This window comes from Xiphophorus couchianus, chromosome 2, assembly GCF_001444195.1.
Source record: "Xiphophorus couchianus chromosome 2, X_couchianus-1.0, whole genome shotgun sequence".
Lineage (NCBI taxonomy): Eukaryota > Metazoa > Chordata > Actinopteri > Cyprinodontiformes > Poeciliidae > Xiphophorus > Xiphophorus couchianus.
This window is the reverse complement of record NC_040229.1, coordinates 29,878,256-29,904,325: the sequence shown is the minus strand read 5'-3', so window position 1 is coordinate 29,904,325 and position 26,070 is coordinate 29,878,256. Positions and strand designations below refer to the sequence as shown.

At 39.8% G+C, this 26,070-nt stretch overlaps 1 protein-coding gene across 3 annotated transcripts; it reads left to right on the top strand.

Annotated features, from left to right (window-relative positions):
* The first annotated feature begins 8,403 nt into the window (after positions 1–8,403).
* Positions 8,404–24,956, top strand: hmg20a (high mobility group 20A). Of its 3 annotated transcripts, none has more exons than XM_028040575.1 (9): positions 8,407–8,574; positions 12,179–12,246; positions 12,401–12,610; positions 14,511–14,643; positions 16,252–16,289; positions 18,905–18,980; positions 20,213–20,428; positions 24,246–24,378; positions 24,558–24,956. In XM_028040575.1, exons 2-9 carry the CDS (start codon positions 12,181–12,183, stop codon positions 24,559–24,561), a joined length of 876 nt encoding a protein of 291 aa, XP_027896376.1. In that variant the 5' UTR covers positions 8,407–8,574; positions 12,179–12,180; the 3' UTR covers positions 24,562–24,956. The 3 variants fall into 3 exon arrangements, with proteins under 3 accessions (XP_027896394.1, XP_027896376.1, XP_027896386.1); XM_028040585.1 differs by lacking the exon at positions 8,407–8,574 and adding an exon at positions 10,497–10,587; XM_028040593.1 differs by lacking the exon at positions 24,558–24,956 and having other exon boundaries at positions 8,404–8,574; positions 24,246–24,382.
* The last annotated feature ends 1,114 nt before the right edge of the window (positions 24,957–26,070 follow it).

Below are 26,070 nucleotides of genomic sequence, written 5' to 3'. Positions count from 1 at the left end.
CAGGTTGATTCTGAAAAAAAAAAAAGACAATTCACACAAAACAAGATGTTAAGGGAGGCGTAGAATTTCTTTGTCTGGCATTGAGAGTAGTGAATTATATTAAAATGTACATTTTTTCTATCAGATTTCTATCAGAAACAACATCCCAGGCTAAATAAATAAATGCATTAGTGGAAAATATCAGTGAGGAATTGAATGAAAACAAAGAGAACTGGGTTTTTCAGGTAGATTCATGCGTAGTCTTTAAGGGTCTCTTCAAAGGCCTTAAGCTTAATGAAAATGTGAGATATTGCCGAAAGAGCAGCTCAAAAGTCTGAAAAGCTGATTGAGATGTTAGTCAGAATGCTTTCTGGAGAACTCATTTGTAATACTGGTGAATTAAAAAAGGTGAGTTGACAAGAAGCCTCCTGGTTAAGGACTACTCAGGGTTTCCGGAAAGAAGGATCCACCAGGATAGTCAACTCTTGGATTCTGGAGGAACAGCTCTACACCAGGCCAGCGTCCAGAGCTTGGTCAGCATCGCTGGCAGTAACTCAGACACGTTTCCAGTGACAGCTGGACTCCACCAAGTTGCTCTTTGCCACCAATTATGTTCATAACCCAGGGACGGGCAAAGTGTTGAGGGGACCCATTTTGGGGAAATTTCATCTCTGCTTTTTGCGGATGATGTTGTTCTGTTGGCTTCATCTGATGGGGATGCACAGTTTTCATTCGAGCAACCCGCAGGCAAGTGTGAAGGAGAATCGACACCTCCAAATCCAAGACCGTGGTCTCGAGCGGGGAAAAGGACAGAGTGCTCTCTGCGGGTCAAGGACAAGGTCCTGCCCTGAGTGAAGGAAGTGTCTAGGGGTCATGTTCACAAATGAGGGGAAAATGGAGAAGGTGATCGGTAGGCGGATCATTGTGGCAACCGCTTAAGCTGCTGCTCTGCAGGCTAATGCTGGTAGGAGTTCATGGGATTAATACCAAATCAGGTTTATGCTAACAGATAGGGCGACTGTGGCTCTAAGTAGTCGTCTTGCGATCGAAAGGTTGTAGGTTCGATTCCAGCTTCCTCCTGCCACATGTCGATGTGCCTCTGGGCAAGGCAGTTAACCCCAAATTGCCTACCGATCTGCGTATTGGTGTATAAATGTGTGTGTGTTTGTGAGTTCGACTGGGTGAATGTGACTCTAGTGTAAAGCTCTTTGAGTGGTCAAAATGACTGGAAAAGCGCTATATAAGTTTAGTCCATTTACCATTTAACAGATACATAGCGGTTGATTCATGCAAACACTTCCAAAGTTAGCATACACACAAGTACATACAGAAATACAGGACTTAACTGAACCATAGCTTAGCTTGTATTAACAAGGCTAAACACACTTTTGTGAGTTTTTAAACATGCGGACGGGGTTGCGGAACCAAAGGTGCGTCACATATGTCTAATAACATTGGATTGTTGTCAGGATAATCTTGTTGGCTCTTTTAATGAATTCACTGCTTCAACTTCAGCTGCCCATAACATGCCAATGCCTTCAGGTGGCTACCACTGAGTGCAGAGCTCAAATAGATGCTTGAGGTGTGAACATACAACAACACATCCTACACTGAGTCAATGAACATATCCCATCACACCAACCTCCTGATCACTGAAACACTGGAGGCTGTTTTTACCTTTCTGATTTAATGACAAGCGGATAGCTCCAAGAGTGCAATGTGGCAACCTCCCTTTTACCCCGAGAGACTTGTTCACTGCCTTCGGCATCCAGCGAAGCACTCCGCTAACTTGAGATGTGGTGCAAACTCCGTTCAGCCATTGAAGGAAAGGTATTATTCTGAGATCTGATTCACCTTCGCCACATTAGTTGCAGTGTTCTGACAAACAGCTTAAATAGGCTTTGCCACGAAAGTGATTTGATATGAGAATCCCAGGGGGCACAATGGGCTAGATTAAGCGTCGGCTTTGTGTGTCGTGGAGCTCTCTCTGTGTGAGTGAGCACGTTTGATGACTAAAGACAATCAGCTGGAGGCGCTTAAAGCTCAACGCTCTTTCCGCTTTGAACGAGTCTCTATGTCGACATGAGAACCGAAGCTTGAAATGTGGTAAACTGGTCCACTAGCATAAAAAGTCATTTTAGTGTACATGTTTGAAGTCCTCTCACGCTCCACGTTAAATTGTAGTAGCTTGTTTGTTGTGTTACATCAAAAGTGTTCATTTGGTGGTTCTTTCCTCTAAAGAGTTCTACTCCACATCGGTTTTATTTTTTCCTCGCGAGGCCGTCGTTTGAACATCTTGTGTGATCAGTTTAACAGATTAATTACCTGATCCCAACAACAGAATATATACACACAGTGCCACTGAAAAAGTCAATCATAACAACTGAAAGATTTTGACACATTTTAGCCACAAACTTCAGTTGTTGTTTTTGTGTGTGTGTGTGTGTGTGTGTGTGTGTGTGTTTTATTCAAATTAGAAACACAATACAGCTTTGGAAAAAATGAAGAGACAACTTAAAGTTATCAGTTTCTCTAATGTTATTCTTCATAGGGTATATGTTTGAGTAAAATGAACATTGTTCTTTTATTCTATGAACTACTGACAACATGTCTGAAATTATTTACAGAAAATGAGAAATGGTCAAAATACGGAAAAAGACGCAGAGCTTTCAAATAATGCAAAGAAAACAAGTTCATATTCGTTTAGAAACAACAATACTAACGTTTTAACTCAGGAAGATTTCAGAAATCAATATTTGGTGGGATAACCAGGAGGCTTTCAATGGGGTTTAGTGCAGAGGCCTCTTCATTTATTCCAGAGTGGATATGAAGTGGAAGGAAAATGATGCATTGTTTTCTAATATTTGTACAAATAAAAATCTGAAATGGGGGATGTGCGTCTATATCCAATAGGGTTTTATAAAGGAGTGTTAGAGTAAACATTTATAGAGTTCTATATTTATTAGCCTGTAATTTATTTGGGAATATCATAGCTAAGAACCTCTTTTTTAGTATATATATATATATAGCAACTGATTGTTATGCCAGCATCTTTCAGAGCATCTGAGAAACTTTTCTTGTAAGATGATTTCTAAGAAAACTTTAGGAAAAATATGAACATGTTGATGAATCTGAACATAAGAGCTGCGCACCAACCTGGGCAGACACCCTTGAATATTCTCCTGCTAAAGCTAAATCCCTCATTTGTGCCACAGGCATGCCTTTTATTCTGTGGTAGATCAACGATACTCTCATACTTCTCTGCTGCCCTCTACTGGACGATCTTCAGAAGCAATAGGAATTGCCCCATCCAAGGTGAAGGTTTCCCCGTAGACACAATGTACTGAAAATGAGACATGACAAATCTGATGAAATGAGATTCAGAGGACGATGGTAATGATATGCTCTGAGATAATATGGCCATGCGATTAGTGATTGGCGGTCATGATTACACGTGCTGCATTTTATAGCCTTTTGGCAGGTGATTTCGGCGGGAGGCGATAACGCTAATCACTGAGATCATCTGCTGTTGGAGAGTTTGATTGGCAAGGAATCCCATTTGATGCACATGCATTCTAGTGTGTCACGGCTCCTGAGAAAACTTCACGCTGTATTCTCACACTGAGGATAATGTCCCCAAACCCATTGGGATTATCAGTGTAATGCCCTTTTAACTGCTCTGATTAGCTACTTATGCCTTATTAGCTTGCTGCACCACAACAAGAGGATACCGCCGTCCTTACATCGTTTCAGTGTTTGTTTTGGGCAGCAAAATCAGAGGAAGTCTCTAAGGAGCTTTCGGAAATGCTGTGTGACCTTCAACAAAGTTCAAAGCCACGTTTTAACTGCCCAGTAAAGTGGAACATCGACTGTCAAACACGCCACAGATCAAGCTAATGCTAATGCTAATGCCTATGTGGCCTGCCCGCGGGGCAGAAAAGTACAAAGGATGTGTGAAAAGCACTTAGTGGCTTGCACTGCGGTTCAATGGAGCTCAAAGACAAACACATTTACATTTTATTACCTCATTAGACATGGGCAAATTACCTGTATCAAGGTTTGAAATGGCGATAGCTGTAAAAATGCTAACATTTTACCTTGACACCTTTCCAATGATTCATAGTCCTTTTCGTAAGAGGGCAGAAAAAGCATCTGAACATCATCTTTTTTCCGGTTGTATGAGGACCCCTCCCCCACCTATTGTTTGCCAAGTCAGTCGATTGGGTGACTGAAGGTTTTTACGCCGTTCCCTGTCCCACCAGAAAACAAATTTTGGCTAATGGGAAACATTTCAAATCATGAAAAACACACAAATCTCCAGACTTGTTACTTGAACAGACAGTCTGACTGACTACCCAATAAATGTTAACTTGGGCAGGATTTTCTAAATTTAGTGAGAGATTTTGCCACAGTAATAAAAAAAATTATATTTTTTGCACATTTTACCAAGTATGCTAATAAATGGCTGCACAGTGGCGCAGTTGGTAGCACTGTTGCCTTGCAGCAAGAAGGTCCTGGGTTCGATTCCCGGCCGGGGTCTTTCTGCATGGAGTTTGCATGTTCTCCCTGTGTATGCGTGGGTTCTCTCCGGGTACTCCGGCTTCCTCCCACAGTCCAAAAACATGACTGTTAGGTTAATTGGTCTATCTAAATTCTCCCTAGGTGTGTGTGTGTGTGTGAATGGTTGTTTGTCCTGTATGTCTTTGTGTTGCCCTGCGACAGACTGGCGACCTGTCCAGGGCGTACCCCGCCTCCCGCCTGGAACGTAGCTGGAGATGGGCACCAGCAACCCTCCCGACCCCATTAGGGACAAGGGTGAACAGACAATGGATGGATGGATGGATGCTAATAAATGTAACACTTTTTCTTTCTCGCTCGCTCGCTCTCTTTTTAAATTTTTTTTTTTTTTTTACAAAAAACAAACACATTTTTATCAAATTTCTACTTTAGGGAGCATAAAGAACTGCAATTTCCTTTTCACTGACACCAAAACGTAAACAGCGAGCTGGTTGCAGAGAGAAGCCGATAAATTCCCCCAGAAGAGACGATAGTATTACGTTTATTTCTCAAGTTATGTGCATTCATATTCGAGTTATGACTCCATTTATGTGTCTGGAGGTTTTCTGTCAGTAGGAGAGCCTCCCCCCCCCCGAGTCTCCTGCTCCTCGTTGCAATTGATTTTATATACATTTTTAATAAACATCAAGAATCTAAATGCTCTACTTATTATCATCTTTATGTTATTTTATCAAATGCTCGTGCACAGCCCAGAGTTACACGCCGTCAGCGCCGAGGCAGACGTTCCCTGGCCCAGGAACGCTGCAGCCCTGGACTTTTAACCTCCTCATTAATGAGCAACCTGCTCCTCCACCTGAGCCGCTGATCTCATACTCCTCAGCGTACAGGCCAAATAAATATTGTGATTTATGTTTTTTGCCTTTAGTAAGAAGCTGTTAAACATATTGTAGGTGTTTATATGATAAATTAAGACAACTTATCATATAAATAGTGTGGTGAAAGAAGAAGAATATATGTTTTTGTGTGTTGTTTACAAATTAAATCTTGCCTCAGGAATACTATTACAACTATTTATTGAGAACGTCTACAAAAAGCGATTTTCAAGTCTTGCCCACAGATTCTCAATTGAAACTTTGATTGGGCCGTTCCGACACAAACATAGTATGATCTGAGCCATTCCTTTGTAGCTCTGGCTGTATTCTCAGAGTTGGTATTTTAGCTCCAACCACCAACTCTGCCCAGCTTATCCGTCTCTGTTGAAGAGTAGCATCCCCACAGCATGATGTTGCCACCACCATGTCTCACCATGTTTCATTGTGTTCTGTTTTAAGTCAACTTTAGGATTCATGGCATGCATGGCATTTCATCTTGATATGTTGTTTCAATTGGTCTTTTAACGTGTTTTATGTTGCTAAAGGCACGTCTGGGGATGTGCATTGCAAATTAACTAAGGCTCTAAATGTTGTAGTGTTCTGCTTTTTGATTAAACTTAACACTTGTTCCCATGCAAATAAAAAATAAAAATCAATAAAAAACATTTTTAAAGACCAAAAAGTTCAAATTCAGGCTAGCAACGCAAGCTGTACTTCAATTCTTATTGGTAAAAACGTTTGAAAATTATGCAGTGATCTCCTACGACTTAACATAAATGTATTATGTCGCTCTATCCGCCTTCATATAATACATATATATATATGTATATATATATATATATATATATATTGTATATATACCATAAAATGCGGGGCTTAATCACTTTCAAAACAGTCGTTTCTACTACGTACGGTGAACAATTGTTAGACAGATTATATATATATATTTAGGCTTCCTAATTGGACTAATCTACTGTAACTTCACACCTCACCACTCGGCATCCTGGTGGGTGAGGAAGTGTGTGTCAGAGTTTTGCCACTTTGCAGCTTTAAGACCTTTTATTTGCAAGCAGCTTCTCCAGCAGTAGCAGGTGGCTGTCAGTTTGTGTATTAGGGGGGTTGTTTCAACGACTATGGATTATTGAGTCTATAAAGGGGGGGGGAATGAAAGTTAAAAAAAAAAAAAACAGAGGCAGAGACGCTGCTTCTGGGAGCTGAACAGTTGGTCTGCATCACGGCTCTGATCCACGTCACCCAATTAGTGACTAACACGACTCCACGCTGCAGTGACGCTTCTTGTTATTTAATGACTGTTGCTAAAAGTAAAAATAAAAAGTTTAAATACTGGAAAATAACATTTCTGCTAGCAGATAATTGCCAAATTTCAAGCAGATACCTTTTCTTCTGTGTTCAATTTGTGTACCTGCAGATTTAATTGGTTTTTGTTTCAGTTGAGAAACAAAACTACAGCTCAGTAAAAGATCTAAACGAACAAAGACGAGCCGCAGAAAAGCCAAAGGTGACGTCTCAAGACACTGTTCATCTTTGCATTTGTTTTGATGCTGCATTTAAGCTGTTTTTTGTCTCTTTGGTGAGATAATAAATTGTAATGTTTATTGTGAATTTTTCTCCAAACAAGGTTAAAACTGGACATGAAGGCTAAAATATAGCTGTTGGATAAATATTCACAAGAAAGCAATAACTTATGCTGCTGGAATTGTTTTTTTTTTTCTTTTTTCTATTAGCTAGTTTCTTGGCATAGTTGAAGCTTTTAAGCACAGTCCCAGCCCGTCTAGTAGCCTTATCCATTCTAAAAACCATTCTAATACCTGTTTTTGAGTGAGTTTGGGATCGTTCTTGTATTAAAACCTTTACATCCAATGGGGTATACTTTGTTAGTGTGCTGCTGCAACAAGTGAATTTCTGCTCTGCATCCATCCAACTCTTGTTCTATTTTTAATTCTATTGGAGATGTGTATTGTAGTCACAGTTCACCTTTTGGAGAAAGAAAAGAAAAAAGGTTTATCCTAGAAAATCCCCCAAACTCCTACCAGCGTCTCTACCGTCATCTCGTCTTATGTAAACGTCTGACTAGAAGTTCAGGAATAGTTGAACATCAGTGGTTACTTGTGGAATTAAATATTAAATTTCTCCAGCCACTGATTGGATCTTCTTCTATCTGTTAAAGCGACGTGCTTCTCTTTGGTTTGTGACTTCATTAGCTAATCTCCAAGAGGCAGCTTGATGTGGCCAACCTGTGTATAATGAGCCTGGGAACTTTGCTGGATTAGCAAGGGATAATTGGTATGAGACTGCAATCAAAGATTCAATTAGGATGCAGGTGGTAACTTATCCCCCCCACACACACACGACTGTTGATTTGCAGTGTGTTCATTTCAAATTAGAGTGTTAGTCTTTCCCTGACACTTAATCCCAGACAACGTTTGAGATACGTGTTGACTGTCTGTTTGGATAATTTGTTCTTTTTCACATTTCGTCACATTACAACCACAAACTTCATACAGGTTATTGAGCAAACAGCATTATGAAGGCCAAGGAACGCACCAGGAAGTGTCAGGGAGAAAGTTGTGGAGACATTTAGAGCAGATTCTAAAACGATAATTCAAGTTTTGAACATCTCATTATGAGATATCTATTCACATAGAGACTTTAAAATATTGCTCCATGACCGAGCTCAGGCTGTTTTGAAAAGAATGGGTTAATATTTCCGACGTCTCCATGTGTCAAACATTTATCATTTTCACAAAATCACAGTACACATCAAAGTTTGCGGCTGTAAACGTGGCAATATGTAAATAAACGCAATGAAAGGCAATGGACACCAGAGGGCAGCAGAGGAAGAAACCTGGACGGCGATCTTGGCAATACACCCACGATGAAAAAGAAACCCAAAGACCAGCCAAAGAACTAGAATATATAGACATGTGTATGTGTATTTAGCAAATTATACTGTTTGTAAGACTCTCGTTGTTTTATGTTGCTTAACTAATGTACGTGTCTTATCTGTTGTAGTTTAAACTGAGGTAATAAAGTTGCTCAGTATTTCATCTAACAGATGGGATTAGCTGGATGCATCCAGACATGAATGTATAGCTGTTCTATTTATTGGGTTTCTATGGCGTAGCTGTTGTATTGTTTTGGTTGGGAAATTTGCCTGCTACAGCAACGAATCACTTTCACTAAGGTCGGTCTTTAATGCATGGATATCACTGTATGTGTGAAAATAATGTCATTCGGTATGATTAACAACGCTATTAGGACAAAGTAAAAGCGATGATTCCTCTTCTCGTGTGTTCGCTGCTAACTGAGCGCTAATGCTAGCTAGGTGCACAGTTAGCTGCCAGCTCAGCAGTTGGGTTTGTTCTTACTCTTGCTAAGGTTACATCAAAGTGAATGGCTGGTACCTCGCGAAAGTCGTTGTCGGCATATATAATACTGTTAAATAAAAATGTATGCTTTAGTCATTAAAGCTGTTAAATGTGGTGATAGCTAGCTGTTAGGACGTTAGCATTATGGACTGCAGGTGATGCTAACCGCTAACTGCTGTTGGTTCTATAATTTAATTGTTTGTCCCACAGCCCCGGGTATTGTTAGTGGTGAGCATCGCAAACTGGGGCTGATAAACGTGCCTTTTAACACATATTGTTAATATTGTCATGCATTAATGTTAGCGCTAGCTTTCAGAAGCGAACCCAAAATTAAACAGGTAAATGATTCTCTCTGTACAGGTGAAACCTTTCTAAGACGTCCGTCTAAAAATATATTTAAGGTTTTTTTTTTTTTTTTTTAATGTTGTTCACAATATGTATTTAGACAGATGGTGGTTTAATAAGATATTCATTAGATATTTATTAGCAACATTTTTTTACTTAAACATGTAAGCAGTACTAAAGGAATCTAGAAATGATGAATTGATGTAACGTTAAGATAGTTGACCATTTATTTAAGCTAAGCTGACTATTTAAAACGAAGCATTACTTAAAAATGGATAAACCCCGTTCAGTTTTCTGCATATAAATTCCTTTAATTTTTTTTAATTTTATTTTAATGTGGAATACGTCAATAATGTGTAATGCGTCTTTTTATTATATGACTTCTCTCTCTCTCTAATAATAGAGGTATTCTCTCCTACGGAATTTTGTTTCTTTATCAATTTTTTTATGTAAAGCATTGCTATACCAGTATGTATAGCAATATACAGTACATACCAGTACAAAAATAACTATTATGTAAGCATTTATTGTACTATTATGTGGGAGCCAAGCTGTTGTAACATAATTTAATTTTTTTGACCTTGTGTGCTTTACTACTTTCTCATTGATTCAGTTGGCAGTACTTTTTCTTGCATATGGGCATTTTACAATATGTGGAGATAACTCATACTGTTTGAACAAGAGAAGTATTATAAGCATGTTTGTATAATGTTTTAAACTCAAATTTTAAATATTTTGCTGTGTCTTTTGGGGTTCCTTTGCGCTCACAGATATTGGAAAGTAGGAAATATTTAGCAATATGAATGGATATTATTAATTTGATTGTGTTCTATTTAATTTTGTATTAAAAGTCAACTCATTTTCTCTTTGTATTTAATAACAGCTTTAATATGACATTTCATATTAAATATTTAGACATTTGGTAGCTGTAGTGGTCCTCAGTCCTCTGTTTCTTTTTTCTTTAATAAAACCTAAATTAGTTTATCTGCTTACATACACAATGATAGACATTTAACAGAATTGGTTGCTGATTTAAATTAGTGTTTCTAAATGCATTAGTTGGTGATTTCTAAGCTAATCTTTTGTTACTGAAATCTCATTGATTACTGTAGAGACAACCCAAGGGGTTGGTCAGTCAATTTCTAAAATGACAGAGATATTTACCTTGACTCTTGAATCTTTTACTTGAGTAAACGGTGTGATAACAAATCCTGCTTTACTCTAGTCCTAAAATAGCATCAAGCTTGTACTCTTTGAATGAATATATGTAGGTTGAGCCCCAGCAGAGGGCAGTGCTGCACATTTATTAAGTGATGTCTGGAGAGTTCATTCGTTGGGGGGGGGTGCTCATATTTTATGTGTTGCTATTTGCCTTTAATATGTTTCCTCACAGCTAAGCTCTGGCATCTTTCAGCCCGACCTGTAAGAACTGCCTGGGCAGTCCTAGACAGGGGCCAACAGGGGCCAGTCCCCCTGTAAATCTGGTACGGATCCAAGTTTTCGCTCCTGTTCTGAAGACATATTATTTAATTAGTTGTTTTACAATATGCGCTGACACAGAAACAACAACTAATTCCTGCCTTCACAGTTTTACTTTAACAGTGAATTCAAAAATTAAGCTGGTGCACTTTTGGCTTCAGTCGTATTGACATTGACATCTCAGTTTTGATATATTAAATCATGAAATGTTTCCCTTTTTTTGTTTTCCAATCTTTTGTTCTGAACAACTGTCAAGTTTATTTGCAGCAAAGCAGTTAAAAGTACTTTATGCCACAAAAACATGATAAAGCTGCTCGGGGTTTCCCCCAGAAAAACTTGCTAAGCCTGGTGCTAGGGGAGTCATCCAGCCCACCGCCATGTTTTTGAGTTAAAAAATGTATAAGAATGACAGGATATTTTAAAATATCACTTGATAGTTATGCGTTATTGGAAGACTGGAAGATGAATACCTAAACACCAAATATAAAGTCTTTAAAAAAGGCAATAATTAAAAAAAAACTAAAATAAATAAACAAACCTGGTGGGGGCACAAGTAAAGCCTGGTGGCCCGCCAGGCTTATAATACACTGTGGGAAACCCTGCGGCTACCATTTATGAAACAAGCAATAAACATTACGTTTTATCAAATCCCATCGTAAAAATAATCAAGAAAATATATGTCCATTATATTGAACAATGTTCCAGTTACTAGGAATCAAAGGCAACACTAAACAGGTGAGGTTTTAAGTCTTAATTGATAGAAACTGAGTATTTCTGAGTTCCTTTATGTTCCAGATTTGTGGAGCATAAAAACTGAGTCTCCATCTTTGGTTCTGGTTCTGGGAATGCAAAGTAGACCAGAATCAGAAGACCTGAGTGGTGTGGAAGGTTGATACAACAATATCAATGTCCATTTTATATTTTGTATTTAAACAAAAAAACCCCCGCTGACCCTAACTTGGCCGCTCTGGTCAAATTGGTCTAGAATCGCCATTGATGAGCTAAAACCAAAAATGCTTAATGAGTCTCTGAAGAATTGAACCAGTTTTGATTGGTTCAGCTTGTCAATTCACACTAGTGAAGTCTAAATGTCACAACAACATTTTCCACCTGGTTACACACACATAAATTCTAACGTTGGTTGCCGTACGAACGTTAGCATGTTAACGTTTCAGGCGGTACAATCCCTCTGCCTATTTGAAATACAACTTCTCTAGCATTTCCAGTGAACGGCGTTTTCGTTCCCCGTCACTTTCTCATTAATGATTGATAGCGGCAAGACATTTCTATTAGAGGAAACATGGCCAGCCAGGAGGAGAACTTGGAGCCAAGGCTGGGAGGAGTTTGGATGAAAAGTAGATCCAGCTGCAAAACGGAGCAGTCTATTTCCTGGCATTGCTGTTCACTGCCTCCAATGAGTTTGAGGAAGAAAAAAAAAAAGCTCGACCCATTTTTAGCCGGCTGGCTGCTTCAGATAAAACCCTACCTTAGTTAATCACTGACCTTTTTGGATCTTATGTAAATGCATATTAAATTTACAGATATTAAGTTTCAGATTTCCTGTTTTTTTTTTTTCTCCCTTGCTTTCATTGATAGTGATGGATGAGCAGACGGGCTCTCCTGCAGGCAACGCTGACAACAACAGCCAGAGAAATGGAGACGAGGTAAGAGGCTAACAAATATCAAATGACACATTTTTCCACTTTTTCTTTTTTTTTCCTCTCTCTTTATTTTTTTCCACTGAGGGCAGGAAACTCCCACCAAAGCTGCTACCTGGCGCCTTCCCCTGTCGTTTCTCAACTTGTGCTGTTCCCGCAGAAACCTCAACGTGGCAGCTGGACCAAAGGGAGGAAGAGGAAGAAGCCAATGAAGGACAGCAACGCGCCCAAAGCTCCCCTGACGGGCTACGTTCGCTTCATGAACGACAGGCGGGAGCAGCTGCGGGCGGAGCGTCCGGACGTGCCCTTCCCAGAGATCACCAGGATGCTGGGCAATGAGTGGAGCAAGCTGCCCCCGGAGGAGAAGCAGGTCAGGATGAGAGGTTGCCAGACGGCGCTCGGCTCTTGGGCGCGCAACCGTGAAGAGACATGTCTGGAAGGTGGTGTGTGTGTTGGCTTCCTGTCGCTGCGGCGGCGGCGTTCAAAACGGGACGGCGTCAGAATCGACAAGCAGGAACGAAAGAGCGTGGAAAACTCTTGTTCTAAGCCAAACTACTAAATGTTACATTTTTGTCTGAAACATGTCACTCTTTAAACCCTCCAACATAGATATTTTGTTTCTTTATGGAATACCTGCACAGATTGTCTACAAGACAGTAACCCTAACCCTATCTAATCACAGCCCTTTATCTTTTAAAGTCAGATTTATTTATGTAGCACATTTCATCAACAGTGGAGTTCAAAGTGATTCACACAACAAAAACACAACACAGTAACCAAATATGAAACAAGCAATAAACATTATTTTGTCAAATCTCATCATCAAAAACAAGTAAATACACATTGAATATGTTGATCAATGTTCCACTGGCTGCTAGTCAAAAGCAACTCTAAAAGTAGTCTTCGCAGTTTTCTGGAAGTTTATTCCAGATTTGTGGTGCATAGAAGCTGAAAGCTGCTTCTCCTTGTTTGGTTCTGATTCTGGGGATGCAAAGCAGAACCAGAAGACCAGAGAGGTCTGGAAGGTTGATACAACAACAGCAGATCTGTAGTGTGTTTTGGTGCTAAGCTGTTCAGTGATTTATAAACTTTATAAAATTTAAATACTTTAAAAGTATTTTAAAGTCTGTTCTCTGACCTACAGGGAGCCAGTGTAGGGACTGTAGAACTGGAGTTATGTGCTCCGTCTTCCTGGTTTTAGTCAGAACAAGAGCAGCAGTCTTGTGGATCAGAGCTGATCTTTTTAGGCAGATCTGTGAAGACGCTGTTGCAATAATCAATACGACTGAAGATGAACGCATGGATGAGTTTCTCTAGATCTGGCTGAGACATTAGTCCTTTAATCCTGGAAATGTTCTTCAGGTGATAGAAGGCCGACTTTGTAACTGTTTTTATGTGGCTCTGGAGGTTCAGGTCAGAGTTCATCACTACTCCCAGATTTTGTGCCTGATCTCTAGTTTCCAGCTGTAATAACTGAAGCTGTGCATTGACTCTAGATCTATAACTCTAGATCGTTCCTCTTTAGGTCCAAAAATAATAACTTCAGTTTTGTTTCTGTTCAGCTGCAGAAAGTTTTGGCACATCCACACATTCATCTGTTCTAAGCATCTGTTCAGTGACTGGATGGGTTGATAGTCACCTGGTGACATCGTAATGTAGAGCTGTGTGTCATCCACATAGTTATGGTAGCTAATATTATTTCCTGTTATAGCCTGAGCTAGTGGGAGCATGTAGAAAATAAGAGGGGTCCTATGATTGAACCTTGGGGTACCCCACATGTCATGTGACTTCTAATAAGAAATTTACTACTGAAACAAAGAAATCCCTGTTCTTTACGAAAGATTCGAACCAGTTGAGCACTGGACCGGAGAGTCTGACCCAACTCTCCAGGCGTTCCAGTAACATGTCTTGGTCAACAATGTCAAAAGCTTCACTGAGGTCCAACAGAACCAACACTGGTTCTTCCACAGTCCGTATCTATATGGATATCATTGATCACTATGACTAGGGCGGTCTCCGTTGATCGTTGTTAAGAAACTATTGAAACGTCTTTTTCAATAATCTTGCTGATGAATGGAAGGTCGGAGGTCGGCCTGTAATTCTGCCAATCTCCAACCTGGTTTGGTTTGGTGACTTTTTGTTAGAAAAATCTCTAGCTGTTTTTTTTTGTTGTTGTTCTTGTAATCACTCTATTTTCTACTAATAATAAAAACTAGCGTTTTCGAAATGGATCCATGGACTTTTGAACGTGTGCCGCCTTCCCTCCGCAGCGATATTTGGACGAAGCGGAGCGAGATAAGGAGCGCTACATGCGAGAGCTGGAGAAGTACCAGAAGACCGAGGCCTACAAGCATTTCACCCGGAAGGTCCAGGAGAAGCAGAAGGGCAAGAGGCACCGGGGAGGTGAGACACGGTCAGGCGGCCGGCTGCCTTTCCCTTTTTTTCGGGGGAGGAGGAAGAAGGGACTTCCTGTTAGAAAAGTGTTTTAGTGAGACACTTCCTGTGTCTGAAGATGTTTGGATAAACCAGTCATTGTTGGCTGAGGAGTCCTTTCCAGACAGGGTGACTCACAGGAAGTTGAATGTGTAATGAGGGTAAGTGGAGGAGGAAGCAGTCAGGAAATGGGTGGTTTCTCTTTTTTGCGTGACCTTTCCGAGTCCTTTTACCAAGACATCAAATCACCAAGCGATCAACTGGAGCTTTGGGTTGCAATAAGTTCAATCTGTATGGGCAACTTTTGCAGACGCCTGTGTGGTTGAAAGAAAGTCAGGGAAATTTAAAAAGAGAAATGCTGCAACTTTTTCCCCTTCGCACCTTTCTCCTTTTTTAATTAGAATAAGTATTCAACACTTCACAATTTCTCATAGTAAACATGTTTCTGAAGTGACACGAAATGTTGAGCAGGTGTTTGTAACAACCCAACACTGCAAAAACAAAAATCTTACCAAAAATGTTTTTCTTCTAGTTTCTAATGCACATATTTTAGTACACGTGAAATGAGACAAAACTAATTTAAAAGTAACTTTTCGGCAAGATAAATAATTGTGTTTGATGAAATGAAATGGCAACAGACTTGCATGTAGCACGGTTTCAACCCTCCAAGGATTCTCAGAGACGCTTCACATGAAATCGGTAGTTTTAAGTAAAAAATAAATAAAAAAGGAATACATTTCATTTTACAAAACAAAAATTTTAAGTTAATACAGTTTTAAGTCGATAATTCTTGAATATAGGTACAAAATGTCCTATTTCCATTGGCAGACTTTTTCACTTAGAACAGAAAAAATGTCCTATAATATGTAAAAAAAAAAAAAAAAATCTATATTCAATAATTATACTTTATCTTGCTGAAAAGCTACTTTTAACTTAGTCAAGCGTACTAAGATTTTTGTGCTAGAAACGTTTGTGAAGATTTTGTGTTTTTGCAGTGAAGTAATCACTGCAGAAAGAAACCAAAACAAATGAGTTCAGAAATGAAGTTGTGTGTAATAATGTGAAAAGAAGTAGGGGAAAACGTATTGGAAGAAATAGTATTAGAAGTATATTTACTATATAAAAATAGTTTATTTCACCCACTCTAATTCAGATCAGAACTACAAATGCTAGAAGTGTATTTTGTCCAGTCAGTGGAGAAGTAAAGGTAGCAGTGTGTCAGGTAGATCGCAATATGAAAAGCAGCTAAACATAAGATTCAGTGAGCTTCTTTTTGCCATTTTTGGCCATATTTTGCATCTGTTTATCTTGAAACTTTACATCCCCAGCAAAAAAGAAAAGGAAAAAAAAGTTGAGGAAAAACAGCTCTGCTTGGTGAAAAAAAAATCCCATTTCGACTGAGCTTGAAGGATTGCCTCATTTGAGCTGATTGACATAAAGTGTCGACATTTTTATTGACCTCTCTGTTTTCGTTCATTTCCCTGAGTTCGTAACGAGCTGATGACAGGCCTGCAATCCCAGAAAATCTGACTCATCCGTGATGATGTCCCCTTCATTTATTCTTTCCTTCCTCTCCAGATGTTGGGCACCAAGTCGCCAGCGAGGCTCTTCATGAGGTCAGTAAGTCTTTCCTGCCTGGTGGTAAACGCTCAAAATTGCCCTTCATAAGTGCTAACTATCATATTTCATTAGAGGAAGAAACCCTCTTCTAGTTCATTTAAGAGTTTTATGTGTTACACAACCCTATTAAGTCATGGGGTGAAAAGCTCTTACCTAAGGGGTTTGTGAGTTGGGCCACAAAATGAGCTGGACGTTTTATGAAATGATCACAAAAACATTAACAACAACAAAAAAAAAAGATGAGTCTTAAAATCATTTTACAACACTCGGCTTCCTGAATGACTGCAGGGATGTGGAAAATCTAGCCGAAGAGGGTGAATTTCTTTTTCTCTATGCTTTCCTCAAAGAGCAGCAGGCAGTTATGAAAGAGAACTCAAACCAAATGGATTGATGAAACCATTTCACTCACCGAGATCTCTCTGGCCAGGACATTTCATACTTCATCAGAACTCAAGTGCAGAACTCCTGGGAAATCTTTCGTGCTGTAGTTTCCTCCCACAGGAAAGAGGTTCTGCCCGTAGTAAATGTGCAGAGAACAAGCTGCAAAAATTCCCAAAGCGCGTTCACAACGATAGGACAGTGACTGTTCTGTACCATCGTTTGTAGTGATTTTCCACAACTCAAGACTCTTTCTGCAAACTCAGTCAACGCTCAGGTAGCTGTAGCTCCTCGGAAACAAATGTCCGAAGCTGGAATATCCAGGAGTTTCTGGTTATATTCACATCGTTCGTTCAGTTGAAATGAACTCTGGTGCAGTTTGAATGCAAGCGGACGGGTGACTGCGCCGAATGCAGGAAGTGGATTTTACTGTAGGGCATTCTGGGTAAACCCAACCAAAGCAAACACGCGACTCTGGCGCTAGTGTGAGAAGTGGCTTTTGGTCTTTTACCAAAGACAAAAGAGAAATCCTACAACCGCTAAATTCTGACGCTACTCCATTTTTGTTCACATTTTGTGAAGAAGGAAGTAGCGCTCATTGTCTTCTTATGAGGTTTTCTTCTCATTTCCTTCAGTAGTTCTTGGTTCAGCGCCACCTCAGGCAAGGAGGTGAACATGTTTTTCAAAGGGTTTGGTTCTTTTGACACAATGTGTAGTAAGAGTTGAAAAAAATCCCAAAAGTATTATTACAGTTCACCTTATATGGATCTATGACTCTTACATAAAGTACATTTTTAGCAGAACACACATCTATTTTTAAAGAAAATAATTACATGTGTAAGGCCCCCCAAAACATTTGGCGCCCTGGGCCACCGCCCCTGAAAGCCCTTTCTAAAGTTTGACCCAGATCAGAAGTTACTGGCTGTGAAATTGGACTTTCTAGCCTTCAGACTTATATTTAAGGTCTCAATTATCAACTCCCTCTCCCCAGTGAAATCACATGAAACTCCTAATATTTCAATAGAACTGATTATTTCTTTTAAAAAAACCTCTCATACTTCATCCTTCCAAAAGAGCAAAAACCTCCACAAAGTTTGGTCAGTAGATTTTATTCACATGCTGAATCTGTTTTCTGGAATCAAGAAAACAGATTCAGACTTCTGCCTAAAAAAGGGGGAAATGGGCCATCTCTTTTTTTCTTGGTCCTCAGAACGAAATCCTTCAGAAAACTTGCAGGCTGAGCTGAAGAGAAGAGTGAATAAGAGCGCATACCCAAGACTCTGGATCATCTCCAGAGACGTTCGCACAGTTGCATTTAAGAAGCCCGCACAGCAAAAATAAGTTCTACCGCCTCCAGCTGGAAGTTCCAAAACAAGAGAGAGTCCCTTTAGAGGAAGATCGCCGACTGCTGCATCAGTGACCCTGCATTTTTGGCAAAACACAAGGCGAGAAAATACAATGGTTTATTTAATTTTATTTGAAAAAAACATACACCAAAGACGCAAAAGGCTACTTTAAGTGTATAAATTGAACTGTTAGTTTAATTGATCAACTCCAAGGCTGCATAATCCGTGTTCCCCCCTGAGAGCCTGGGAGCACCGTTGGCCCTTCCTCTGGCTGCAAACATTTAGTGCTCATTGTTGCACGACTGAAGCCGGGGGTTAATCCTCCTTAGAGCTGTGTTTATGATCCAAACGCTTAGCTTCCACTTACCGTGCAGTTCATTTTTATTAACTTCAGCGTGTAATTAAGAGACTTTTTTTTTTTCTCCCTCCGTAGCTACTTTCAGAACCTCTTAGAAGGTTGTGGCCAAGGTGACTTAAACGGGATGAGCGTTGCCGTGGGAATAGTGTCGCTTCCTCCCACCCGGCTCCTTCCAGATTAGCACCAGCAGGGGCATTTAGCATGAATGTCATTATGTTGGGGGGGGAAATGAAGAAGGATGGCGCGTTGTTACAAAAGGAGGGAGCGAAAGCTCTATTGTATCGCGTTCTTCTGTTTCAGCGCCTGTTTTTAGAGCAGATTTATTGCACAGCCTTTCCTATCTCGGATGCAGAAATGATGAAATTACTTCCATCCCCGCATTTCATAAAAACTGTATCGCAGTGTACGTCTTGTGGCCAGATAGAAAATCGATTACCAGCCCACCCAGAGCCCAGCAAGATAAATGACTGTGTCTGGCAGTTCGGCTAATCTTCCTCCCTCCCTCTCTAATGTCTTTGGCTGTAAACAGAAAGACGCGGAAGGAAAGGACAGGACCGTGTTTGACATCCCAATCTTCACGGAAGAGTTTCTCAACCACAGCAAAGGTAAAAATAAAGGAGTCGGAAGGACGACTCAAGTGTCTGAATGAACCCTTAGAGCAGGAGTGTCAAACTTCGTTTTTATTTTGGGCCGTATCAAAAATCTGAATGTTCTTAAAGGTGCCTGAGTGTGTTGAGAAAACCAATTTAACTGTTAAAATATCAGTAAACAGCTGTTCTTCCCAAATTTTGTGATTGTTTTAGTGCTTTTTTGCAATAAAAATTACAGATTTTGTGGTGCCAATTTAGAAATGTTGGTAAGGAATTTTATTGCAGACTATAACTTGACATACAGTAAGGCTGAGGCAGCAGTCACTTCAACTCAACGTTTTTGACCTATTTGAATAAAATTTGCAGTAAAAGCAGAAAAAAATCAATCAATCAATCAATCAAATTTTATTTGTATAGCACATTTCAGCAGCAAGACATTTCAAAGTGCTTTACATCATTACAAACACAGAAACACAATGCAATATAGAATCAATAATCAAAACAAAGCATTAAGTCAAGTTCCATCCATAAATTTGTAATTGATTACATTTCAAATACAATTTTGTCACGGAATTTAAGCGCCTGTTCTCGCAGGACTCCGTCGTCCTTTTTTTCAACGGGTATTCGTCGGGCCCCGTCTCCCTGAACAGGAAGGCACCAGGCTCCGTCCACCTAACCACGGAATTTTGCGCGAGGACTCCGCCGTCCTCCACGGATTTCGTGCAATATTTTTACCTGTTAGAGTCTAGAATTGACAGGGTTTTCTGTGCGCGCAGTGACCCTCAGTCACTCGCCATTTTTCCAGTCCCCAATCCTATGTAATGTTTAGTTACCCATGATCTTATTGCATCTTTTGACCCTGCATGTAATGCATTTTTTATCCTGTTCCCCATCTTTATGATTTTGTCACGGAATTTAAGCGCCTGTTCTCGCAGGACTCCGTCGTCCTTTTTTGCAACGGGTATTCGTCGGGCCCCGTCTCCCTGAACAGGAAGGCACCAGGCTCCGTCTCTACAATCTCTACAAAAAAATGTAGAGATTTGTTAATTTTGTGTGAATTTTTATGATTGGTGAAAAACTGGAAGGACTTATTTGGAATATAGAGGGCCACATAAAAAGCTACAGCAGGCCAGATTTGGCCCCTGGGCCTTGAGTTTGACACATGTGCCTTAGAGTAAATAAAGCCAAGAGTTGACACTTAAGAGCATGTGTGTGTGAATGTGGATTTTTTTTCCTCCCACCTTTAGCGCGAGAGGCCGAGATGCGGCAGCTGCGCAAGACCAACATGGAGTACGAGGAGCGCAACGCGGCGCTGCAGAAGCACGTGGAGAGCATGCGCGGGGCGGTGGAGCGGCTGGAGGGCGACGTGATGCAGGAGCGGGAACGCAACGGGCTCCTGCACCAGCACCTGGAAACCCTGCGCCAGGCGCTCACCTCCAGTTTCTTAACGGTGCCTCTGCCAGGTGAGAGACACAGTGCCCTGCAAAAGTGTTCACGAGTCTTTGACCTTCTTGCATTTTGCCATGTTGTACAGCACGTGCTTAAAAAGACATTTTAAGATTAAGGTCTTAAAATGTCTTAATTTCAGTTTTAAAAAGCATGTTGGTTGGTCATTCACCATTAAATTACTACGTCATTCACAGGTCTTAATTTTTGCCGTAACCACATTATTTATTTTCTTTTTGTAGATTTTTTTTTCTTCTCATGGAACTTTTCTGTCAGGCAAAACTTTGAGTCACAATTAGACATATTTATTTCCTTCTGTGACACAAGGTGGTTGCAGCTAGCAGTAAAGCTTGCAAGTTTTTTTAATGTCCATCATGGATATGTGCAAAGTTGACTTGCCCTTACGATTTACTTTCGATTTTCTTTAGAACACCTCTGATGCTATATAGGTCTTAAATTCAATTCTTAGTGGTCTTTAAAAGTCTTTAATTTGAGTTAGTGAAACCTGCACAAACCCGGTTATAGCCACAAGCTTCTAGTGTGTTTTATAGGTCATTTATGCTACAGACCAACATAAGGTAGGGTATAAAAGTTTACATTTAAGGAAAAAGGTTTCTGTATATTCTTAAAGTTTCTTAAATTCATTAAAAAAAAATGTGTTGGTTTTAAATACATTAATCACATGTCTTACATTTGGTCATGGCAGGTGTATTTAACCTTATATTTGATATTTTATGTAGTTTTTATTCTCGCAGGATGTTCTGTCTGTTTGACTCACGCACAGACACTCATGGTGGTTCAGGTCACCGCTTACCACCTGCTAATATACCCTCGGTAGCTAGTTAGCTAGCTTTTTTCCTAACATTTTTTCCAGCGTACAGTGCGCACCAGGACTACTTCTTGTGTCGTAGCAAGTTTTCAAAGAAATGATTTAGAAATTCAGTAAAATGTTTGCCTAACGCCATAAAGGGGAATCCTCCTGGACGGGCATCCCGGTCTAAAATGACGATCTAAGTGCAAAATGGTGTGTGGCAGAAAAGAAGCACTGCGCATTTTGCCCAACAAAACATTTTGAAAATTAAACATGATTGCTGTTTAGTTGGATGGTCAACTATGGTCAGTATTGATCGAAAGATGGATGGAGGTAAATAATCCAGTGAGGAAACCAGTTAGAAGCTGCAGAGGACCGTTGCAGAGTTTCACCAACATCAACCCTAAACATGCAGCCAGAGCTACACATGTTCACGTCCTGCAACCGTCCAATCAGAATCCAGCCTCAAATCCAGTGACAAGAATTTAAAATAGATTTTTTAGAGTCTCTTCATACGCTCACTGATTTTGAACTACTTTACAAAGAAACAAAATACAAGAAAGTTTTTGACCAACATGACAAAACATTAAAAAACTGAAATGAATCTTTTAGCAAAGTCATGTCCCAAACTTCAACATGGTAAGACATATCTACCACATATATGAGTCTGCTGCATCTCATGTACCAAACCCATTTTTAAAACAGTTGTAAGCATGTTAGTCATGCTGCATACTCAGGCAAAATCTGCTGTGAGTCGTCCTTTGCAACTTTATTTCACGTTGACATTATTTCCCACGCATTTAATCTCTTCTGACAGCAGCCCTGCAGACTCGGCAAACACCAGAAATAAACATAATAGGCCCATAAATTATTGCATCAGAGCTCCATAATGAAAGATGATTACAAAACTTCAGGTAGTGCCTCGGGGGCGTTTTTTCTTTTTGCACTTCTTGTTGAAGATGTTGTAAATTAAAGCAGGTAGAACGAAGCCTTGTGTGCTTCTTAGTTTAAAAAGAACAAGTTTGGCTTTATTTTCCCCACTTTGATTGTGTAGTTTTTTTTCAGTTTTTTTTTTCAGTAGTTAGATTCATATCGAATTAAATTACAGCAGTTTATGTTTCCGGGGTTACGACTCAGCCACGGGTTCTCCGCATACCTTAAATTTTATTGGGAAATCTTCCTATAAAAGTAAGGCACGCTTTTGCTTTCATAAGAAGATTTTTATTGCCGGCGGTTCTGTAAATACGGAAGAGGATAAGGACCACTAAAAGGAGAATTGCCTTTTTTTTTTTCCCCCTCAGAGTTCTTAAGAGTATCATCGGTGTTTTCTGTTTTTCTTCACTGGCTTTCATTCCTCTCCATTCACAAATCACGCAAGTATCTTTTTTAGTAAGTTTTTCTTTAAACGCAGAATGGAAACATTGAGTTCTTTTACGTATTAAAAGCACAATTTAAAGTAATTATGAAGTATAACGGCTTTAAGGAGCTAAAACTGCAGGAATAAACAAAACGTCAGAAACTCCACTGATAGTTTAGCCTTCAAAAAAAGACAGAAGGCCGGAGAATCTTTTACAGAGAATTGAAACTGGATTGGAATGAGGCTGAAAAGTGAAGCCTCTTCCCTCAATTTCTCGACTAGAGAAATTCCGGAGAAGCGTGAGTGAGCCCGCGCTCTGAGGATGATCTCCTCTTGTGAGGTTATGGGGAACAATAACATTGTTTAGCTCATTAAGGGCTTTCTATGGGATGAAGAGGATTTTATATTCTCTGCATGTTTGTGCCCGACTGCAACTCAGCTGCAGCGTTTAGGATCAGCGAAACAATTTTAAGCAAATTAGCTTGAGACCCCCCGCCCCCACACAAATGCCATCGCAGTCACACGGCCTGGAAGTAATAAATACCTGGAATGGAAAGTTATTGTCTTGTTTGAGACACAGAGTCTTGCCGAACTTTTTCACATTATGTCATAATCAATTATTTGTTTTATTGTGATTTTATGTGGCAGACCAACACAAAATATGAAATGGAATGAAAATTAAAGTTTTTTTTTTTTTAAGTTGACCCTTTTTTTTGTGTTCCCTCCACTGCAAAAACACAAAATCTTAAATATTTTTTGTCTAGTTTCTACTTTAAATATCTTAGTACACTTGAAATAAGGCAAAGCTAGTAAGTTTTCACCAAGATATTGGAGCTTGTTTTCAGTCAGTGACTCCTTGATATTGATGAAAAAGTAAGAGAAATATCTGTCATTAGAACAAGGTACTTTAATTTACAACACGGACAAAATGTCTTGTTCTTCTGGCAGATTATTTCAGGTTATTATATATTATGGTGTTTTGTCAAATGTGGGAATTACGACGTAGTAAACACAGTGATCATGGCAGAGTGAGACGACTATTATGAGTTTGGAGTGGGAAGAAATAATGATTGATGCGCTGCAACATGTCATTTTGTTTTCCATGTTATTGTAAGGCAAAAAAAACAACAACCCAGAAAGCATCTTTGGGACGTTAGCCCGCTACGTTGGACGTTAGGAGTTTAGTGTTTTGGTCCAAAAGTATGTAGTTCCTCGGACAATCGCTCTAAAAAACTATCGATCCTGCTGAAAAATTGGCTTCTGGAAGTTGAGTTGTTTGCTGTTTTCCAGATAAACTCAAAAATTCTCACCAATCGCCCCGATAGTTTCGCATGGGGAGGGGCGGATGACATGAGGCCGAGAACAAAATGACTTTACTTTCGTCACACAATTGCGACAAATGGAATCCATTTCCACTCGTCACTGAACCCTTTAGGTTGGGTGAAAACTAACACGTATTTCAGAGTTTTATTTGTAAAAAAAAAAAAAAAATTGTTAAAAGCCACGAATCATTTGTGAAACGAACCTTTACGTACCCTCGTTTATGTCGTAGAGAATCTCAATAAAGCATGCGAAAACGTCGGAGCAGTTGTGAAGACGTTCAGTAGGTGCGAAAACTCTCGCGATGCAAATCTGAACACTCAGGACGCGTACTTCCTGTCTGTAGGCAGCGGAGAAACCCCGACCCTCGACACCATCGACTCTTACATGAAGAAGCTCCACACCGTCATCGTCAGCAGCCCACAGGAGCACGAGAGTCTCATCAACACAGTGAGAGACGTAGTCAGCCGCCTGGACAGGTAGGAACGTCTTTCCCTACTTGTGTTCCCTGACTTTTTTGGGGAATGGATTTTTTTGGACATTTTTCTCTACCCGATTGACAAAACAACTAAGCCCTGATCTTTGTTCGGGTGGTATCGAGGTGAATCGGTGGGGCTCACTCTCAATTCCAAACCCTTTTTTCTTTTGTTCGGAGCAGATAATCGGACGGAGTTCAGCTGATTTGATGGGCCGGGATTCGTCTTCAAGACGTCTCATCAGCTTGTCGTCTCCCGGCTGAGTTACAAAAATGTCCAGACTCTGCTGTGATCACATTGGTGACTGTGTGGTAGCGTCTCATATTAATTTATTTTGTCCCCAACAGTTTACGCCTGATTGGTAGGGCGGTAGTGATCTTCTTGAACCGGACATTTTCTGATGTTTCCATCCTCTCCATTCATGTCTAGCAGCTGCCTCCTCACCAGGCCCATCACGATCACACATGCTGTGTTTGTGTTACTCCGTTACCGAGAAATATCCCTGACATGTCTGTTACTCTCGTATAATCGGTCGAAGAAGAAGAAGAATGAGGAGAAAAGAAAAAAAAAAACTTGTGCCATTGTTTGTTTTTCCAATTGTGAAAAGTGTTTGTATTTTCAATAAAAATGTTTTCAAAATTGAACTTTCCGTTTTGTGACAACCTCCGAACTACGAAAGTAAACATCTACGTATACTGTATGCATTTGCTTTTGTTTAAAAAAAAAAAATGGATAAAAAATTAACACAAATACAGGAAATAGTCAAAACGTTTTTGCTCTTTTCCCTAAAATGATAAAAATGTATTTCTAGCAAGAGAATTCTGGATCAAAAGTTTATTTCAGGTACAAAAAGTCTGAAATATGCTCATATTTTCAATTTTAATGTATATTCTGATTATACGGTTATACATGGTTTGTCTTCATTTGCTTGTTCTGTATTTTTTGTTTTATATTTCCTGTCTGCAGTCATTGTTTTTTCTTCTTGCGATTTGTAGTTCTGGAGCAGGACCTTCCTGTTAAGCTGTGGCAGAACTACATATTCCATGGTGCAGGTTTTGACTGAGGAAATGAGGAATTAAAAAGCTCAAACAACAAAATTACGCTTTTAATTTAAACCTGATAAACACCACTAATACTGCGACTTAGAATTTGCCTCAAAGTTTTAGAGTTTTCCAAACCAAATTCTACAAATGGAAAGAAAAAAAAAAAGTTCAATCAACTTAAGAGGGTTTAAGAACTTCTCATGTTTCTAGGGGGTTTAAAGTATTTGCACTATATCCATAAATCATCTGTGGCTAATCGGCGCTAATTTGCCGACCTGCTAAGTTTGCAGCTAATCTTATTTACTTCCAGTTTATTCAGCCAGTTAAGCAGCTCTGCAGAGACGCCGCAGTTGGATCTGCTAAATACTTCAGCTTTAAAAAATTTAAGTAAATATTCCCGATTTAAAGCCTATAAATTTTAATGTGGATAAACAGATTTGCTTTAAATAATGCACTCCCGTTCGCCGATACCCGTTTAATTTCCAGCAGAAGTGCTTTCTGCTCACGGCGACCCGCCGATGAATGCCGCCCTGATTGTGTGTGTGGACGAGAAAGTGGCACATTTCTAATCTCTGCACAGGAGAAGACTTTGACGTCTGACTTTAAATAAACCACTTAAGACTTTTGGTGTCATCTCGCACACCGGTGTATT